Raw genomic sequence first — 21,516 nt, forward strand, 5'->3', positions numbered from 1 at the left:
TTTAAAGGTTTGTTGTTTTTTTTTTTTTTTTTTGTCTTTTGATTTTATTTTATTCTTTTTAAAGATGAAGTTAAGTAGTTTCCAGGCAGAGGCTCAAGGCTGAAAACGCTGCTGCTGTCTAAGAGGTTGGGTGTGAGTAGTAGCGAGCCCCTACCCGTAGTAGTGTCGGGCGGAACTGAGAGGGCACGGCCAGGAGCAGCCTCTCACCAGTAGCCATGAAACAAGAGTTGGCAGGAGCTGATATAATATAACAGTACTAGCAGGAGTCATGTTAGATCGCTTACTACAACTCTGGAACTGCGGCTCTAATTGGAGTTACTACCTCTCTCCTCACAGGTTTCAAACGCCTGGACCCGAGAAGCGTTAGCTGAGCACAGTGCTAGTTGTGGGGCAACTGGGGGAGGCAGAAGCAGCCCTGGGGAAAACTAACCTGCCCTTCTCTTGCTTCATTGCTTGATATTAAACAGTGAATTCAAATGCAAATGCACAGCAAGAAAAGAGATATATGGTCTGAACCTAAACAGCAAGTAGCTTTTCTTATTATTTTTTCTTCTTAAAGCCACCCAATGTCGTTTGAATAAAGCACCTGTAGGTATGCCTGATGATAGGACAAAACAAAACCAAATAGGAATGCAATATTTTCTGCCCGCACTTTAGCTACCTTGTCAAGAAATTAACTGACTGATCTGGAAGCAAGACATGCAGTTCCACAAATCACTTTCTTTTGGATTTACACATTCACAGTCATTGACCTCCCCTGGCTTAACGCACAGATTCTTTTCTTCAGGTGTTACAGCTCTGACCGGGGCACAGAATTGCTCAAATCAGCTGTAGAGTTTCAAGTGGCTCGGAAAAAAAAAAAGAGAAAACTCACAGCACTGGTAAGTAAATACTGAAACATCTTGACATCAGCTCGTACAAGCAGTGACAGGCCAGTCCGTGTTCGCACGCAGCAGGTTTCTGAGGCTTTGTGTCAGGAGGAGTGTCACGACGTGATGCGATCGGGGTGGCTGAGGAGACCGGCCGCGGTTCGCTCCCAGGACACAAGTTCATTTACTGTGCAGTGGTATCAAAGAATGGCTTTTGTTGCACTGATTTTTTTACAAGAATTTTTTTTCACACACTAGTGTCTTGTTACCAGTCCTTTCCTTTTTTATCTTTTTCTCTTTTTTTTTCCTTTTTTTTCTCTTTAATTTTTTTCCCTTTCCTTTCCTTTCCTTTCCTTTCCTTTCCTTTCCTTTCCTTTCCTTTCCTTTCCTTTCCTTTCCTTTCCTTTCCTTTCCTTTCCTTTCCTTTCCTTTCCTTCTTCTTTCCCTCTTTTCTTGTTTTCCCTTTTCTTCCTTTTTTCTTCTCTTCTATCTTTTCTTTCTTCTTTTCGCTTTTCTCTTTTTTCTTTTCTTTTCTTTTTTTTTCTCTTTTCTTTTCTCTTTTCTTTTCTTTTCTTTTCTTTTCTTTTCTTTTCTTTTCTTTTCTTTTCTTTTCTTTTTTCTTTATTCTCTTTATTCTCTCCTCTTTTCTTTTCCTTTGTTTTTTTCTTTCATTTTCTTTTATTTTCCTTCTCAAATTTCTATTATCTTTCCCACTTTCTTTTGCATTTTCTTTGTTTCCATTTCTTTTCCTTTTACTTCTTTCAAGCAAAGCGAGAATATTTCGGTGATGGTTTGCATTGTTGTGAGTCTCAGAGTCTTCCATAAGGCACTGAAGGAAAAAAATATCAGTTTTTCCTATTAAAAGTACATTGCACCATCATCAATGCGTGTCATGCCTGACACCTCGGAGAGAGTACGACTGGCTCAGATGGTCCGAAATCGTGAAGTAGCCACATTCTCTGCTGCTTCTCCTCTTGCGTGCTGTCAGGGTGAGGATCTATAATAAAACCAGAAAGATTTCATCACTGCCCAGCAGCAGGGGCAGGGAAGCTCAGCCTGGGGAGAGGCACAGTCGGTGGGTGATGTGCTAACCAGGCTTTCCCAGAGTCGCTTTTCAGCAATTCAACTCTACTTTTCATGCTTTAGAAATCATGATTTCTAGTGTAGATTTTTCATTCTAGTGTAGGCTTTTCATTCTAGTGTAGTTTTTTTTTTAAGGCTTCTTAAAAGCACTTACCTGACCTGATTACAGCTTGAAGAATAAAGGGGAAGAGGTCGCTAGCAAGACTGATGCAAATTCTGATAACAGTAATTTTTTAAGCAATTAACAAAATACTTCTACACGTGCTGAACTAGCGCAATGCTGGAGAGAGGAGTTACTCATTTCGTACTCACTCCAGCATGAAACCAGCTATCCCTGTTTGCAATATAGGATTACAGGCTTACTTCAAATCACTTATACTCTCAGCCTGCCACCAGACGATGTTTCAAAGCCCTCCTGCAGCAGTCCACGGATGCACCCCCCCAAAATATCACACACAGGTTCAAAAACGAAAGAAAGAAAGGAAACCCCGAGGGGTCAGTTCCCGGCCTGCAGCCATACCCCTAGATTTTCACACTCTCTGTGCCGTACACGTTGTAGCCTTCCCTGTAGGTAGCGTAATTCTGGGTGTTGGTGGCAGGAGCAGGTTTGAAGTTCTGCGTGTTCTTGGTGAGTTTCATTCGCTTGGACTCGGCCCGAGACTTGTAGCAGAACTCGATGAGTGCCACCATCATGGCCAGCCCCAGGCCTCCGACAAGGATGTAGAACACCCCAGCGACATTGCTCAGGCTCAGGGCGCTCGTCTTGTCCTAAGAGAAACGAGCCACGCCGTCAGGCCGGCCGCGAGGAGCAGACAGACAGACAGACAACAGGCTACTTGACACTGAGTCCTAGCTGGAGTAGCTACACTCGTGGTGTTCAGTGTCCCACTGGTGGATCAGAGCTGTCCCCCCCCGGCCCTGGCACCCCCGGCTGCGCAGCGGTGGCTGCTCCATGGCCCACCCTTCGGCGGGTGAAACCCTGCCTGCCTCCAAGGCCATGAGGGGTTTCTTTTGGCCACTGACTTCCCCTGGGCCTTTGGTGTCACAAAATAAACCTGTCCACAGCCAAGCATCACTGGTGGCAAAGGCACCCTGGGAAAGCTCTGAGGGGAAAGCACCGGCTGTGTAGAACACCAGGCTTTACAGAAGGCCATTCTAAAACTAGAAAAAGAAAAATCCAAACCACTACACTCTTGGTTTTGGTGAATGTAGATAAAATGACTGAGATGCTGCTAAACTTATCTACCTTTTTTTCAGCAGTTAGGGAAAAAAAAAAAAAAAAAACACCTTAGGAAGATGGTCCTTGACCATCTCATCACCTTAAGGTCAAGCATGAGAGCCCCCAGCACCTTTGGTGACTGAGGGAGAGTTACTGAATAAAACCAGTCATTGCAACACAAAAAATGCTGGCCAGGGTTTAACTTCCTTCACTACATGTCAGCTGGGGCTGAAGACTTGCTTTTTTTAACACCAGGATTCTGGAATCAGATTAAATAGAGCTGCAACCGTTTTGCTGCTGCATGAGCTGGCTGGCTGCATGCAGGAATGGCCCCTGGCTGGGCTGCCACCCCACCCCCTGCCACGCCAGCCCAGCTGGATGGCACTTGGTTTATGAGCATCTCCAGGGACTGCAAAACTTGCACATAGTCAGAATAAAACATGATCTACCTCCTAAGTGTCTGCGTTTCCCAGGCAATTTGTTTAGAAGCAGTGGTAGCAAACAGCCTGACATCTAAACTAAAGATATTACTCATTTACACCTCATTTCAGTTACAGTTTTCTTCTGCAGCTGCTGTGCATTCAGATGGCCCAAGATCCCAAATCTACCCCATACAACAGCTACAGGGTTGTGCCCTAAGCAACTTCCATTCCAGCTGAAATCAACGACTTTTTATTATTGGCTTCAACGGAACTTGAAATTGTTCTCTGACACTGGGAGGGTGCTTCCAAATTATAGTTTTCTGTTGAATGATTATAGAGAGCACTTCCAAAGGCACCAGGGGAGTTAGCCACTTGACTGCGACTGATTTCAGCTGGAGCTGGATTCCTCCTCCTCTTGGTGCCTTTGAAAACGTCCTTCACTCCAGCAAGCCCAGCACTTCTGCAGTGTTCTTCTCCTCAATGGCTCTATAAGCATTAAAAAAAAAAGAAAAATCCTCTGTGTCTTGTTTTAACTGGATGGTGTAAAGGAAACTTTCCTGTAACTGGGTTGAGCCACCTGCCAGCTCAGGGGTGGGATCTCCACTGGGATCCTGCCCAAGGAGCTGCTGGAGGCTGGCTGGCCCTGCAGCATGGCTGGAGTGGGACAGGGCAGTACAGCAGCAAAACGGTTCAAAGCAGAATAAAAAGGAGTATATAATATTTATGGAATGAATTACCAACAGCATTTCTAGATTTTTGTTTCAAGAAATCCAGCCCATTCCAAACCAAACTGGGGAATAGGGCAGGAAGGGTGTTCTTCCCTTATCACAGGTCTGTCCTGCAAATGGTCACCCTTAGCAAGCACATAACTGTTCCCAAATTGACATGTAGAGAACCAAAGTCACAATTTTGAAACAAAAACGTGTTTTTTAAAAATAAAACTCAAAATAAGAAAAGATGCTGGCCTGAATAATACACATTGACTGTGCTGAAACTTGCACTTCTAAAGGAAGATACCAGCTTGGGAGGCTTTAGGGGGGTGTCTCTTTCCATGTTTTTTTTTTCCTAGCAAAACACTCAAATAGTAAAACATACTTACAACTACTGCCTGTCACTGCATAAAAGAAAAATGCTGCCACGTTCAGAGACTTAATTATTTTTTTCTATTCTTTTCTTTCAACCTTCCAAATGTAAATATCAACTTTTGAAAGCCATTCTTTGTATAAACAAACAGCGGGTCAAAATGTGATTGCTAATCAGTACAAAAAGACCTTCAGCGACTGACCTTACTTCCGGAGTCCTTGGCTCCACATTCACCCTTATCGTACCACCATTTGTTTTTCAGCTTGTCTAAGATGCCTTGTTCACTGAGTTTCAATACTGCAAGGTTTACAGGAGTTCTTCACGTGGGAAATAACATAAATAACATTATATTATGTTATTTTATGTTATTCAATCTTTAAACTACTTTAATACTATACAAAGCGATAAAGCAGGGTTCCTGGCCACAAAGTATTTACACTGCAGGCAACTGGATCATCCCCTTAAGTTAATGCTACAGCAACGCTCTATTACCAGGTCCTGCCCATATCGCTTTGAGTAATCGGCACTCACTGTTAAATGCAGGGAGCAGAAACAAAGCCAGGCCAATCGCCCCGGTTGGTGCAGCCACAGGCCTCCACAGTAGCTTCACAGCCCACGCCGGCTTGGCCCTGCCCGGACCCCTCCTGTTGCACTAACAGACAGCAAGCCCCGCAGGGAGCAGCTCGGGCTCCCTGGGGTGAAACCCTGGGGGCTCCAGGCCCCCCCGACCCCACACCCCGTTGTGTGTGTGTCCATATCTGCGAAGCAGAGCACCCCTGGGGGGGTGCCTGGAGGAGGTTTTGCCAGCTGTGGTGGCTGTCCCCCCGCCAGCGGTGGCTTCTCTGGCTCCTGCAGTCGGTTGCTGCAGGGGCTCTGCTCAGAGGCACCACACGAGCCCGGAGCAACCCCAGCTCGGATGGGCCTGGGAACTGCAGCAGAAAAGAAGCAAGCACAGACCTTTGTGAGACAGATCAGTGAACATGGAAACGTCGGCTCCAAGTGCCCAGGGTGGGAAATGTTGGCAGGGTGAAGGCAGCTGCTGACAGAGGTGACCCGCAAGCCCAGGGGCACCCCAGCCCTCCCCCGTGGGCAAGCGGCACCTCAAGAGCCCTCAGTTGGGTTTTGTCATTTCCATGTCCTCCTTGTGTCAAGTCTCTGGGTTTTTCCTTCACGTTTCCATGAGACAGGCTCCCTGCTCCTGCAGGGGTCCACCCACGCCTCCTGTCAGCAGAGGAGACCCCGGAGCTGAGCCCATGCATGCCCCAGTGCCAGCCTCACCTCCTGCTGCTCACTGCCCAAAGTGCACGACCCTCTGCAGAGCAGAAGAGACTCGGGAGAAAGAGCAGCACATCCTAAACAGAACACCTTAACTACAGGCTAAATACATGGTGGCATTTAGGGAAGTATCCACAGGCTGAGAGGGCTCAGAGCCCTGGAGCAGCAGGAACAGATGAGACCTGCCATGCCTGGGGCAGGCAGATACTAGAAGCAGCAGCTGGTTGAAGAAAAGCCCCATTCCCTTCTCTGCCAAGAAGCTGTCTCTGAGATGGCCCTGGGACCTGCTGGTGGCTGATGTTGAAAGTGCTGCCCTCAGAGGTACTACCCCAAAGGGTCCTTTGGGAGCAGAGCAGCTGGAAGATGCCTCCATGGAGGGTGGGGACAGGCTGCACCTGGCTGAGCCCAGGCAGGCCACGGGCTACCATGGGAAAGATGAGCACGTCCAAGAGCTCCTGAGCTGAATGCCCCATGGGCTGCACCAGCGTGACCCAGTGTGGCGTTCCTGAGGCCACCAGTGGGGACAGAAGCATGGACCAGCCATTGAGGTGGAGAGAGCCGCCAGTCTCGCCAAAAAAAACCGCGGGAGCTGGCAGAGCTTCCTGGCTGGCCAGGCAGAGGCAGCACTGCTCCTCCTGGCCTGCACAGGGCTGCTCTGGCACCAGCCAGGACTTTATTTCTGTAAAACGGCTATTTTTAAGCAGCAGCTGTAATCTAATTAAGCATCAGTGGGGGAAGGCTGCCTGTGCCCAGCCGGACAGAGCCGGCGGGCGGCAGCGACAAGCCGCAGGGGACAGGAGGTTTGCTGGCTGGGCTCTGGCACAGGCATGTTGCCTCTCCACCAGGAAGAGCCAGCTGTATCATGGCCACATTGCACCCACTTATAGGCAGGGCTATCAATTATCAACGGGATCACAGCACACCCCACAAACACCCTGGGTGCTCCAGGTAGTGTGCCCGCCTGCCCCACTGGTTTGTGCTGATGGGGAGCGACCAGGTCCTGGCCAAGCCACCTCCGTGGAGCCTCCTGGGCAGCCGAGTGGTGGCGAGGTGACACCCAGGCAAACGTGCTCCAAGGAGCTGTGCACGACTGCAAGGCAGGCCAGTGAAAGCTGAGTGCCTTCACCCACCCACGACTAGCCCAGCAGAAAGAGTGGCAGGGACGATTTGCTCGGAGAAGAGTGCGCTCATTTTAAATTTCATTTAAAAACTATCCAATTTGGAGAGATTTTATGCAGCACATCTCTCCGCTTTCAAAAGCACTGTGCAGCTGAGAATACAGGAACAATGGGGAGAAGGTTATAAACACCTTTTCTCCTACCCGCATATTTTATTGTGCAAATTTTCCCCTCCCCCCAGTCCTATTCCAAACACTATTTTTAATTTGCATGCCTTTATAAACCCCATATGGAGTACGGAGAATTTGCATAACATCCAATACATTATAGATTAGCTTTCACAACATTATACAGTATTGGGAAATGAGGAGGCTTAACATGCTAATTAGGGTGCTTTATTTTTTTTTGCCAAGCCAAGATTGCAGTTAATTGTGCACACTCAACTGCCAGAAAAAAAAGAAAAAGTAGTAAACTAAAATTATCTTAACTAAACAGATGGGAATTTGCCTAAACCGGGGTTTGCACTGTAGTTTGTCATGGTCCTATTTGCCAGGTGAGGTACTGCACAATACCCTGATTTCCTAATATCCATCCTAAACCTCCCCTGCACAACTTCAGGCTAATTCCTCTTGTCCATGAAGGATTTCTGACATGTCCTCCTGACAGGAAGCAGAATCTGGCACTTGTCCTCCCCTGTCTTAGCCCATCCTGTCCCCGCAGCTCACATGCCCTGGAGGTTTTGCCTGTGGCTCTGCTGTGTTGCTGGCTGGGACACTGGGATGACCAGCAAGCATCTGAGCAAAAAAGCCTTCTCAATGTGCTAGAGAGGGTGCTGATTCCTGGAGCACAAAGCTTTGTTTGATCCAAGTCCTAAGGAACAATTTTGTCTGCTTCTAGGAGATGAATCCCAAGACCTCTTAAAGCATGAGCTGCTCCTCCTGCAGGAGGATCTGAGTGGCCTCACGGTGGGAGAAGCCCCGATGGCTCTGCAGCCCCAGCCCCGCGCTTCACCGGCTGGTGCGGGATGGACTCCTCAGCTCCCGGATTCCAGAGTCAAGTGAACATACTGAAGAGAGCCTGGCTGCTGGTGCTGCTTCCGACTCCTCGCGGCTGAGTAGCTGTCCAGCCCTGCTTAGTTTCGTAGAGCCTGACATGGCTTTGGCTGAGACCCTGTGGAGGTGCAGAGGGGCAGGTCTGGATCGTGGTGGTGTCCTCGCCGAGCGCTCACGGCGCAGGTCGAATGAGAACCCTCCACACCACACCTTGGCTTCCATCCTCAAAAAGACACTCCCAGGCAGCACCAGTGCCCTGCCCACATCAGCAGGTTGAAGGCCACCGAGCTGCAAAGTATTTTGTTTGCCACTACAGAGAGAAAAAGAGGGCTCTGCTGGCAGCATGGGCTGTTTGCTGTAGGAAAGGATGTTTACTGCTTGCCCTAGCACTGTTTGTTTGAAGAGGGATTTTTTTATTGCCTTAGAGGCAGAGGAACACTCAACAACTTGCCCAGGTCCCACAGGAAGGCTGTGCCCCAGCCACCCACCCGCCTCCCTGGCTGGCTGCAGTGCTCCCAAAATGGCTCAGATGATCCTTTGCTCACGTTCTGGGTTTCTCAAAAGACTTCAATTTCCTCATCTTTTTCCTGGGCTGATGTTGTGCTTTCCAGCTGCTTTTTTAATTAGAGTGCTGCTGTTGGGGTGGATGGGAGATCCTATGAGGTCCTTGGCCCTTTCCCGGGTGGCTGCAGCTGTTTTTCTTCTGACTTTAATTTATGATGGGATTCTTTTTCATCTCCCCCCTTGTGGTTTCCAGCCCAGCTCTCTAGTAGTTAGGTTGCTTTTATCAAAGTAAACTGTTCAGAGGTTTGAGGGCTTGTGCTCTCTTGTTGTGCTCTGTACGCCCCAGAAAACGAGCCAAGGCAATTAGGACTGGGAGTCAGCTTTCCAGATGTCACAGGACAGTTTTCTTGGGTAGAAACTTGCAGTGCTTTGCTTCCTTACCATAACAGAAGGAATGTTTTGTTTGCTTGTTTGTGCTTTTCATCCAGATGTAGGTTCGGCTATTCCAGGCTTAACCACGTGAAGGTGGATCTGTTGGGCAACTTTCCTTGCTGAGATATTTGTTTGCTGCCATCTACAACAGTCTGGAAGAGTTGAGTCTAGAGCAATGGTACCAGGTGCCTCAGACTGAACAATATTGCTCCCAGTGGCAAATTAAGCCATTTGCTGTGGTTGATTTATTTAAGAGAGGCATGACATTAGGAAGTCTGGTGCCCTTCTATTCTCACAGGCTTCACTTCATCCTGCTGCTGTGAACATGATTTCACACCTGGGACAGAGGTGGGTTTTAATGGTGTTTCAGCAGGTTGGTTTCTCTGCTTCCCTGCAAAAGACCTTGCTCAGATGCTGGTAGCATGACTTGCCCCTCTTCAGCCATGAGTTACTGCTGGAAAAGAAGCTGTGCCAGTCTTGTTCCAAATGCAAAGTGGCACCATCTCCAAGAGAGCTTCCTCCTCCCTTTGGCCCTGGGGCCTCCTCCCTGCTGCACTTCAGCTCTTCTTGGATTGGGACAGCAACCCCAGAAGTCCTGCTGCACCCCTTGGTTCTGGTGGCCCCAGGTGACAGGACAATCTTGACAGAGTGAACTGATTTATGAAAAACTATGTGCACTCACTCATCCAAATCTCAGCCCTGAGCTGGGTTCCTGAAGCCTTGGGTTGAGTTTAAAAATCCTGGCCACCTCTCCTTCCAAATTCAGGAATCACTACAGCACTCCTCTGTCACGAAGGTTGATCTTGCATGAAATTCAGCATCATTTCCAGGTTGAGTATGTTCCCCATGGTGACGTGTGAGCTCAGCCCTCAGAAGAGGGAGCTGCTATATGCACTCTGTAGAGCATCTATTCTGTTTCTATTTCACTATCTATTTTCCATCCACACCATTATTATGGAAAAGAGGGAACATGATGATGCAGAGCCCATCTGCTCTCTCTTCTTACTTCTCCCTCACCCTGTCTGAGGGATTTCTCGCCCTGCCTCGCCATGCCACAGTACCAGTTTCAGACTAGTTGCATTCATTTTTATCTCTCCTGGGAAAACCAGTGGCATTACAATATTTCTTTTTGGCCAGAACAAGTTTGAAGTAGAAGTAAACTCATCATCAGAGAAATAGTTATCAGTCCCAAATGTGAAAAGGTATAACCTCTGGCCTCTCAAATTATAAAATGTAACAAGTTTTTAATTTGATTAACAACCTTTTAGTTTAAGTTTCATTATTTCATCTACACCTATATAAATCAGATAATCCCCAAGCAGATAATTTACCTAGTGCCATCATTCTAACTTCTACTGGCTGAAGAAGGAGACCCAGCAGGCTGAAGTCCCAGGTACAACTGCAAAAGCTGCCCAGGTTGCTCTTTTGGCAATCTGATTCCAGTTGCTGGTCACTGTGTCTGTGCAGGGGTGCTGCAAACAGGACCCTTCTTTGAATGACCTCGGGCTGCAGAGGAGAGTCTGAGCAGCTTCTTGGAAAAGCACTGATGATTTGCAGGAAAGAACATCCCGACCCTGTCAGGAAAGGGCCGTTCTCCAGGAACGAGCGATGGGATGTACTGATGCCAGCTGGCTTTGTGGCCAGGCTTTGGGTTGGTCCTCACAAGTCACGGAGCAGATGACAGAGAGAAGAGCCAGTGACCACTCCAGGGGAGATTTAGGAACAAAAGTCACTGTCAGACTTGAAACTCACACCCAATACTGTGTAGACTTTTGTTGGCTGCATGGAACCAGTGTTTGAGTGGCACAACGTCTGGGCAACACCACAGTTACATTTATTACTTGCAATCAATGAAGATTTAAGTGGTGATTGGAACAGCTTGGGATAATCCACATCCCAGTCGATGTTCTAATGGATGTAATATAAATGTTATACCCAAACCTGGTCCTTGCCAAGGAGAGCAAATGAATGTGGCAGACAGCACGATGTTCACTCAAACCAGATGAACCATTGCTCAGAATGAATTTAGAATTTTTAGATGTAATCTTTCCGAAAAGGGAGGTGCAAAGAAAAGGTGTAGCAAGTAAAGGCTCTTTGAAGCACTGATTAAAGGGCTTCCTCAGAGTTGCACAGGACAGCATGGGCAGTGCATGGGTTGTATGGAACCTCCCAGGCTGTGGTGCTGCCCAAGGGCTGACCTGGCACCTTCCACCACCTGGGTTTTACAAAATGCACCCATCATCAGCTGGTTTCTGATGTTTCACAGAATATTTGATGCACGGGGTACAGTGTGGCACTTCATCAGCACTGTTGCTTGCAGCATCTTCAGAGTTCAACTGAAGCTTTTTGGGGGTTGAGAGTGAAGAAATGGCCCATGGGCTTGAAGGAAAACAGGAATAACATCAGCAGTGAGAGCTCTTCTCTGGTCTTGAAAATGTCCCTTCTTAACTTGTGTTCTACAAGTCTTCTACTGCACCCTGGCACTGGCCACTTGGGTACACCAAGGGAGCAACAAGAAGCCACAGGAGACTTCTGGCAAATCTGACCCTCTGAAGACTGGAAGATAAGTGAAGCACTGTGTCCTCCCTCCAAGCCAGCATGTGGCTCTTGTCAGGCTGTCCATGGTGGCTCCAGGTCTTGGTTAGTACATTATAAAGTGGTTTTGGTTTTTTTTTTTGACTTGGCTTATTTTTAATTCTGATAATTTTTACCTGATCCCTTTAATGTAGTTATCTGACCTATTTAGAGCACTCTCACTTCTGCAGCAGGAACTGGGTTTCTCTTGTTTCTTAGGACCAAAGCTGTCTTTGCTGGCTGGAGCATCCCTGGGACTGCTGATGTCAGCACAACCAAACCAACAATGTTGAAAAGCCAAAAAGTTTAGACATTAAATGCTTGGGTCTCTAAAACCCACCCCATAGTGTCAGGGGAAAGGCAAGTGGACTTGGGTGCAGACAAAGAACCATTTTCTTAATTCAAAATCAAAATCCTCCAGGGTAAACATGCTGAAAACGTTGAATTCATTGATTCTGTTGGCACTGCTGGCAAATAACCACCACCTTCAGGGGAAGCAGAGTGGGAAGCTTGTGGACACATGGGCAGTGCCACCTTTACCATGCTCTGGGAGGTGAATATCTGAAGGGGACAGGGAGAACGACCCCAAAGGACTGCACCATTGCTTAGCACTGAGATTTCAGCCCCATGCATCCAGCGCCTCAGAGAAACCCTTCAAAGGCACAAATGCAGAAATCAAGCCCAGGCACTCTGCTTAATTTGACAGGATACCATAAAAATCTCACTAACAACCACCTTGGTATCATTAAAATATAAAGATAGAAACAATCGAGGAAGAGATACAAAATCCAGCATTATTCTCCAGAGGGCACTGCTTGAGGTTAAAGACCCATCTAAATGAAATAAGGCACTTTATTCCCCCAAGCTCTATAAATCCCAGTCTGATCTGTAACTATTGAATGGACTTTTTGTCAGATCTTGTTAGTGAAATAACTTCTGACTAGATACAGAACCTGCAGGGGAATGCATTGTCCAAGTGCTCTGCTCCTTCCCAGATCAGATCTATCTGCCTGTCATAATCTACCAACTCAGCAGTGTCTCCATGCCACAGCTTCACGCTTGCTATGTACTCGAGCGTGAGGGATGGGGAAGATTTTGGATGGAAATGGGCTCACTATTAAAACCCACCATGCCTGTTTAAAGACTACAGTTACCTTCTACTGCAAGCAGGACTGAGCAGAGCCTTGAAAATCTGGGCATAAAAACATATGGTCACACACTATTCCTATTTGTTACCTTCTGTCCCAAAAAAGTATTTTCTGTACTGCACATTTAGTATTCATGGAAAAAGCACCAGGCATGTCTTCTGCAAGAAATGAACACTTGGTTGTTTTTTTTGATGCCATGTCAGACCTGCACCATTTTTCCCCTGTTTTGTGTTACCAGCAGCTGCACACCTACAAGATTAAACATCTGAGTGAACAAAAGGCTTTATGGGTGGGCAGAGGAAGGGGTGAAAGCAAAAACCATCGAGTTTGAAAAGACAAAGAGCTTTCAAAATCAGAAGATTAAAACTTGGTGCCTGAAGCACCGAGGAGGTCACTCCTGACCTCCAGGTGGTCACTGCACATTTCACCTCTTTTGTGCCTTTGGGTACCCAACGGTGTCACAGGATGACAAAAATGTTACCTAGGAAATAGCACACAATATAGCTAGTAAAAAATTGTTTATGCTGTGATGGTGCCAGCGACACAGGAGATGGGGACAGGCTTCCCCTGCCATGCTGACATGGTGTGTCACCCTGCAAGGACTGCTTCTGAGGGCACTAGTGACCCCACCACAGGCACACCACCTTTCAGTTCTGCTCCTGTGGCAAATCCCTGTCAAGCAGGGGCTTTGCAAAGGCTGCTGAGCACAGGTTTTGCAATGGGCGTTTGCTAGGCAAAAGAGCCATCAGGGGATGGGGTTTTTTTGGTCACTGCTGAGTATTTACTAGCTGCAATAGCTCTCTGTAACTGGACTTTGTTCTACTCTTTATGACTCTATTCTTCCATAGTGTTCTTTTGTTAGTTCAAGGTTTCTTGCCTTTTTTTCTTTTTTTAGAGGCATCTTGGAGCAACCACAGTATCCTTGTGGAATCTGTGGGGTTTTCCCTGCAGTATCTCAAATTTTGAATTTTAAATTCAAGAGTTTTAACTGCTGCTGTATCTGCTGTAACATGGAAGACATACACAGATACATGATACCACTGCAACACCTACACACGGAGGTGTTACAGTTGTGTTACCAGCTGAGACTGCAAGTTCCTCTGCTCTTTGCACAGAGTTTGCAGCCTGTGTTTGGCAGCAGCAGCTGTCTCCAGGAAAGTATATTTATATGTTTCATAAATGCAGCTCTAACAAATTAAACTCCGTACTAACAGGATCATAATTTAATCGAAGTGCCAAGTGCTAATGCAATAATTGGTGCCTATTGGGTTAGGAGATGCCAGCTGTAACAAGTCACTGCAGTTCATTTACTGCAGTGCCCGAGACTTGAGCTACAGATGTGGTGAGGGGGTGGAAGGAAGAGCTGCCCAAACAGGAAGGCAGAATAAGGGCAAGCAGATGCTGAATGTCACACTCAAACCTACAACATCTGAAACAGCAACGTGGATCTTCCCTGTGCTTGCCTGGATCCTTTTTAACCTGGATGGAAACGAGCAAGAGACTCAACTTACCTTGTGTGCCGGCTATCCCCTCACCTTCTCCTTCTCTTGCCTCTAGACACATCCATTTTCCCCCCTGTCTTCTATGATTTATTTTCCTCTTGGGATGGCTTCTTCTGTGACTCCTGCCCACGGGCTCCTCAGCAGGCTGCAGGTAGGTGCTGCTTAGTCCAAAGGCTACGGGAGACATTCCAAGGAACAGCTACGTCGCTTGGATAAAGCTAGAGGTGTCCAACCCACGATTACAGTGCTGGCAAGCACAGGGAGATCCACCAGAGCAGCACAAGTGCCTGTGAGCTCACTGCTGAAACATTGCAATTACTTTGAAGAGGAAGAAGAAAGGCATTTACTTTTCCCTTTGCATGTTAAGGGACAGCAGTTACCATTAAAGAGGAAACAGCCAAGCGCAGACCCCCAGGGAGATGTTCAACACGAAGGGCTCTGCTCCTGCTGCTGGGAGCCCCACTTGCAGCTGCTGGTTTTCCTTTCTCCTTTTCCAGTCTCAAGGAGCTCTGCCTCAGCTTTTCCCATACTGATGCTTACAGTGCAGGATAAATGACTCATAGAAGCCATTTGTGGAAATTAACTGTGAAGCACCACAGGTATTAGCAAAATGAGTGTGTGAGTCACAAGTCTTTAAGATTTCTTGTGGCCATGAAGGCAGGACGTGGTGTCAGTGCAGGAGGCCCAGCTCTGCTGTGGTTGACACTGCTCCAGCACGTTTCCTTGCACGCTCAGGTCCAGCCTCATCAAGTCAGCAAAGCTAGTCCTCAAGATGCCAACAGTTATACAGGCAAACCAAAACACTCCCAGTTCTTAGATGCCACCCCTGAATGCCACCACCTTCTTCCCAGCCTGGGCAACCTTCTTATCCTAAATTCTGGTTTGGAGCCTTCTAGTTAATATTCCCAGGAAATTCATCTCAAACATCTGTACAACAGCACAGACGTATCTGCAAAGCAGAGCAGGCTCTCTGTCCTTCTTGGCAATGCCCTAAGTGAGATGCTCTGAGGAACTCCTAGAGCATTAAGACTTCATTATTGGCACAAAACAGACACAGTCTTACCTCCGAATATGCCATAAAGCAATAGCTGTCAATTAAACAAACACCACGATGTCTTCCTTTTAAAGTGTTATTTTGCTTCATCACTAATTTGCACAATACAATAATTTCATATTAGTTTCCCAGCTCTGAGCAGGAATTAGCTCTGTGCTGCTATCACTGGCTCTGACCAGGCATTTTATCTTTTTCCAGCTCATAACCCAGGCCTATAGAATGGGTGGCAAGTAAATTCATGGGCATGAACATCATCTCAAACAAATTGCTCAAATAAATTGTGCTGCATATTTTTAAGATAGCCACTTTCCCAAATGTTCTCTTCAAAGCAGAACAAGTTTGGCAATGGTGCTCTCGAGATGTCAGGTATCATCTAAAATAATGCCTAACAGATTTCTTCTAAAAATATGCCACTTAAAAAAATTATGCTGCAAATGCTAACGGCTGTGCTGCAAACGTATTGAAGTGAAATAGCACAGAGAAACAGAGGAACAAGCCCCATCTGCTAATGGCCACATTCACAGCTCAGAAGGGCTTGGGAATGGGATGTTTGATGGAGCATGACTCCGAGGGCAGGACTCAACCAGCATGCTGGAAAAGTAATCCTATGATTAAAAAGAAACAACTGAAAAATGAAGCAGTATTACATGGCTTGTCACTTCACAGGTGTACTCCGAAAAAGAGATCACCCTAAAAAAGAATATATTAAAGGAATTAAGGCAAATAATTAGCAAGGAATCTTGGCATGTGAAGCTGGTGAGATGCTGCATTCAAGCATTCTCTTCCTGTGTTGCTTGTCAGTACATGTTACCGTGAAGGTAGAAGAATACACAAAATACATCAACGGCAGAACTACAGAAATTTAGCTTAGCAGAAAATTGTTCCTATGCAACTGAATAATTAGTTTCACTTAAGTCTCTCAGCTTGCTACCGTCGTCTGCGTCCCCTTTTGTCTATTTCTTGTTAAATTCCTATTCAGCCATCCCTCAGCTCGAGATGATAGGATTGTATAATAAACAAAATAATTAGTTTCCAAACTTGTAATACACTGGAACATATTTCCTGGAATATGGTTTTTTTACAGCTGTTGTTTTGCATTCTCTCATAATTGAGAACTCAGCTCACACGTACAGAATTTGAGGAGGGTATAATTTTGCCATGAATCCAACAGATGAAACTAAATTCACACTTGTTTAGGAGAGCTAAGTGAACAAATCCTGATGCACACAGCAGAATGGCAGCCAGATCAGTACATGCCTATCACCATGCACCACAGACAAATCACAGGGATGGAGCCACGGTCCCCTTTGGGCTTCTTAAATAAGGACCACCACTGAAATTTCCAAAGGTGACTGCCTTCGCCAGGGCAGTAGCGGGAGCCAGGACACCGCTGGGCAGACTGGCACTCTGCTCCACACCAGTGCTGGCATGTACTGGTAGCACTGAAAACGAGACATATGTCAGCTGAAGCCTTTCAAACCACCTCATTAAATCAGCACAGTCTCTTTAGTCTTAAACGAGAAGTGGAGCCCGGGAGAACGGGACACTCACGGGACGAACCTTACGGGCTGTGTAACCAGACTGATTAAAAAACCTGCAGAAAGTCAGCTGAATACCTTTTTCTCTCTCCCCCGCTGTAAGACTCAAAATCCTTGTGAAATCTGAAGTCACAGCTTCATTTCCCAGTGGCGATGAAGACACGGCACCGAGAGGTGAACTCACAACTCAGAATCGTTCATCTTCAGGCAGCGGCGAACCGCACGCCAGCCCGCAGGGAGGATGGGCATGGGTGGGCGTTTGCTGGGTGACTGGGTCCTCTGCAGCACGGGTGGCACTGGCAGAAGCAAACAGCCTCCATACTTACCTCTGCCTCTCGGCACGAGCTGGAATATCAGATTGCACAAAAGAATTCAGCTGAAGACACCGTCACCCCGCGGCGACTGGCGGGCACGGGCGCCGCGCTGGCAGCACGCAGCATTACCCACTCGGGGCAGGGGTCTCCCAAGCCCGGGTCTCTACTGGTGCAGCTGAGAGGTGGTCTGTCAGCTCCGCCGGTAGAGAGAGCTGCCCCGAGTGAGTAATGGTCCCCATGCTGTGACGAGGCGCAAGGTCTGCATCTCACCACCCCGTCCCCTGCGTTTCCCCCCAGCACCTCCTCCTTTAAAGGAAAAAAAGATCAGTTTTGAAGCGACTCCTCTGAAACGCTCTACAAAAGAAACTGTGTTCGTAGAAAAATTAGCTGAAGAGATGGGATGAGATGAGGAGGGCAATTCAGGCTTCTGCTAGGAGAACAGGGAGGAGGAAGGAGAGGTCAGTGAGACTGCCAGGGTTGCAGCACCCCGAGGGCAGCACCCTGAGGGCAGCGGGGCTCCCGTGGGGCTGAGGCACAGCCTGAGCTCGGTGTGAGTGGCCAGTGATGGGGGTGAGCATCTGCCCACCTGCCCCAGCACCGTGGCACAGCAGCCCACGGCATCCCGAGCCTACAAACCACTGCCTCAAAACTAAAGCCATGCTCACAAAAACTCCTCTGATTTACAGCCTGCCTAGAAACAACACCTAGCCCCTTCTCCGCCTCCCCTAGCTTAGTCTTCTGTGGGAGGTCTCCTCTGACCCACATTCTGCTCCCTGGAGACTTCTGCCCCAAGCAGCCCTTCCTCACAGCGTGTTAGGACAAGCTGCAGGCAGACAGCACTTGGGCATTTCTGGATGAAAGCAGCAACACACGTGTCATTGTGTTGGCTGCCCTTCCCTCTTCACTGCATATCTATCCGTGGTATCACAGGACACCTGACTCCACTCCCTCAGCATCCACTGACCAGGGCCAAGGGCTTGCTAATGGATGGTATTGCTTTTTGTAAAAGGTCTTTCAGCACATGAAGCCCTGCCCTAATTAGGAACATTTTAAAAGCCTTTTTTTCAGTCTCCTTAGGGCTGTCAGCATTAGACAGCTGGGTTTAATTCAATGAACTCGAAGCAGTGAAGTTCATTGAAGCTGGTTTGTACGAAGAGTTTTCTCCCATGGAGGTAGCATTAGACAATGTGGTGCTGGATCCCAGGGGAATATTAAACATTTAATATACTGGCAAGTATAACATTATCTAAAAATGTTGTGTGAAGGATGAGCAGCAGAGCTAAAAAGCATAATAAAAAAGCTCACGCTTGTCTCCAGGCTGCTGCTGAGCTCTGCAGACCTCCAGTTATTGAACAAGCCTCAATTTGAGAGCTTCTCCTTCCTTTAGTACCACACAGTGGCTTTGCTAACGTCAGAGATGAGCAGCTGAGTAATCTCCTACGTAGCCAACTGTAAGCAACTCTTAATAGAATGCAGCAGTAATTTGCAGTAATTGTCCGAAATTGCAGTTTACTGAAAATACTGTCATTATTGATTTTGGACCAAAGCTGAAGCATTTTTATAAGCGAGAGCAGGAGTTACTGCTCCTTAAGGAACTGGTTTTACTACCTGTAGGACAGTGTCACTATGAAAATTAATCTCAGTACTTTTCAGTACAACAAAGTCTTTAAAATCAGTTTTGCTGGTAATTCCTGTACTCAAGGTGACCCATAGTAGCCAGCCTACTCTAGCTACAGCTTCTCCTCACCGGGCTGGAGGCTGCAGAAACTGCCAGTTTTACAGGGCAAGGTTGGCAATACAAAAGCACACTAGTTAACTTTTGCAGTATAGAAGCTCATTAAAGCAACTTTGAGTCTTGCTACCGTATAGGCTGCCTCAAAGACTGGGCGAAGCCTCAGTTCAGCAGAAGGCAGTGACAGCCCTGCCACTGCTGTCGCTGGAGCTAGGATCTTATCTCTCATTTCAGCTTTGGCTACTGCAAGCTCTAGCTCCTTATACATTACCGTTGCTGCTATTGTTTTGCCATTAATGGGTGGCTTCCACCTCTGCTTGACGTTATGTCTTTGCTATGATTGCTTGACTCATCGCTTGACCCCACGCTGCAATGAGATGCACACCCTCTCCTTCCCTGAGCTACGGATCCACCCAAGGAGCTCCCCTCCAGAGAGTCTCTCTGGTGGTACCAGTTCAGGCCAGAAAAGCAGAGAGGGCTGGTACTGGTTTGCTTGACCCCTCCCCAAGGAGAGCAAAGGAGCAGGGGTTCCTCATGTCTCCAGGTCTGTGCTAGCACAGTTGAAAAGAAACCTCTCAAAAGCCACTCTACATCACAGCTAAATCACGGAGAAGGACCCAAGCCACGTCCTCAGGGGTCAGCACAGTGGCCAGATGTGACCACTGGTTTCTTGTACAGTTAACAATGCCTGATTTGCTCTGCGTAGGTTCCACCTAACCTGGACTTTCTATCTGTTAGTTAAATAAGGTTTCCGAGCTCGACCAAGCCTATTGATGACATTAAATAAGACCATTTCTTTGAAAGAGCTACTGGGCAAGCAAATGGCTTTTTTTTTCCCCCCACCGCAATTATTCAAATAGTTTAAAACTGTATTCTTTTTTTTGTTTGTTTTGTCTTTGTTGGTTTTCTTTTTTTCTTGAGAAGTAAAATAACAGCCTTGCCGATTACTCTTTGCTAAGGTACCCGATTGTGGTGACATTGAGGCTGACCTTGGAGTCACCTCCCCCGCTGCCGCACTCTCCTTTGTCGTACCACCATTTGTTTTTCAATTTGTCCAAGAGGCCTTGCTCATTCAGTTTTAATACTGCCAGGTTAACAGCATTTCTTGAAACGATAAAACATAACTTGTAAGAAAAAATGCACAAATGCTTAGGAAATCGTAACGTATAAAAAAAGGAGCACAAGAGGACAAATTGGCTAAAATTTCACAGAACGTGGAGCTATCAAAATGTCTGTACAGCAAATACAGGGTTAAATATTGGAAGGTGGCATGGAGGATAACATTTGCTCAAAACTGAAGTGTGCGGGATGGGGAACTCGTCTTTGAGAAAAAAAGTAACAAGAACACCACATCATGCAGTTAACATTCGTCACGTATGGCAGGTTAACTCGGCTTTTACCATTTAAATTGAAAAAGCCATCGAACTGTAAAATTAAAACAGCAACAAACAATCAGAAAGGACAACACGAAGAGAACACTAAAAAAAATGGATGCATTAAATAAACGAAACCATCATTTACCGTCTTATTTAACTCCATGGAATATTGAAGATTTTAAACTTTAAAGTTACCTCAAAATCCACAAGAAAGAAAATGACAACACAATACATCAGGGTAGGTGGAATACTATAACAACATGGATATTGTTATATTATTCCACCCACCTTAATGCTGAGCCTTTGGGGGTTGCTACACCATAGCCCTTGGAATCCAGGTTGCCGCCGACTTTCATGGTGTCGCAGGGCTTGCGCTGCTCGATGTACTCGTTCATGGTGGACTCCAGCAGGAAGGCAAACTTCCCCTTGGACTTCCTCACCCTCGCCACCCCGTCCGCCGTCGTCTTGGTGAACACCGACGGCTCGGCCGACTTCATGTACGACCACATCTTCTCGTAGACAGCTATTTTTGACCTCTGGGAGAGATGGGAGGAAGGAAACGAAGAGCCGTGTTGGCGAGGGCACAAGACTGAGCTCCTTGGGCTCAGTGGTTTTTTTCTTCCTGTTTCCTCACTTTGAGGCATAATCAGAATTATAATTAACACCCTACAACTGATTAGGGCTGACAAATCACAAAGCCAAGGTAGCGTGGAGAGAGGCATGTTGCCCCCTCAACAACGACCAAACCATAGCACGGTCGGGGAGGGGGAAACGTGTCCCAGACATTTATTCTACTAATTGCCACTTAATTGGCAGCCTGGCAGTCAGGAGGAGCAACAGTGCGTGCCTGTCCCGGCGCCTTGGTCCCTGCTCTGTGGTGGGTTTACCTGCCTGCATGCTGCCCTGCTGCTCAGCCAGAGGGAGGAGGTTAAATCCTAGATCATCCATCACAGCCAACGCATGCGAACGAAGCCTCTCCTCTTTGCACAAATCCTCAGCGGTGGTTTTTGTGCTAACCCCCAGCTAGGAAACACCAACATTTGCTTATTACAAGTTCCCAGCAAGGCAGGAGTCTGCTTTTCACAGCAGTGATGGCAGGTCTATGATACAGGAGACCAGGAGGTCTCTAGTGGCTTCTAAGAGTGATGCTCACCTGAGGGATACAAACAATAACTACAACATCCTGTATAAATACATAGCCAAACTCTCAAAATTCAGTTT

The 21,516-nt window shown here is 47.1% G+C and overlaps 1 protein-coding gene across 1 annotated transcript in view; it reads right to left on the bottom strand.

The window, feature by feature from the left end:
* Positions 1-1,609: 1,609 nt before the first annotated feature.
* GRIA3 (glutamate receptor, ionotropic, AMPA 3) overlaps positions 1,610-21,516 on the bottom strand; it is a gene marked incomplete at its 5' end in the record, with an annotated part of 80,027 nt that continues 60,120 nt past the window's right edge. Inside the window, 4 exons of the mRNA XM_008936240.1 lie at positions 1,610-1,866; positions 2,473-2,720; positions 19,909-20,023; positions 20,584-20,831. Coding sequence (XP_008934488.1) covers positions 2,475-2,720; positions 19,909-20,023; positions 20,584-20,831 — 609 coding nt within the window. The remainder of the gene's footprint in view (positions 1,867-2,472; positions 2,721-19,908; positions 20,024-20,583; positions 20,832-21,516) is intronic.

Source organism: Merops nubicus, unplaced genomic scaffold, assembly GCF_000691845.1.
Source record: "Merops nubicus isolate BGI_N331 unplaced genomic scaffold, ASM69184v1 scaffold21732, whole genome shotgun sequence".
Taxonomy (NCBI): domain Eukaryota; kingdom Metazoa; phylum Chordata; class Aves; order Coraciiformes; family Meropidae; genus Merops; species Merops nubicus.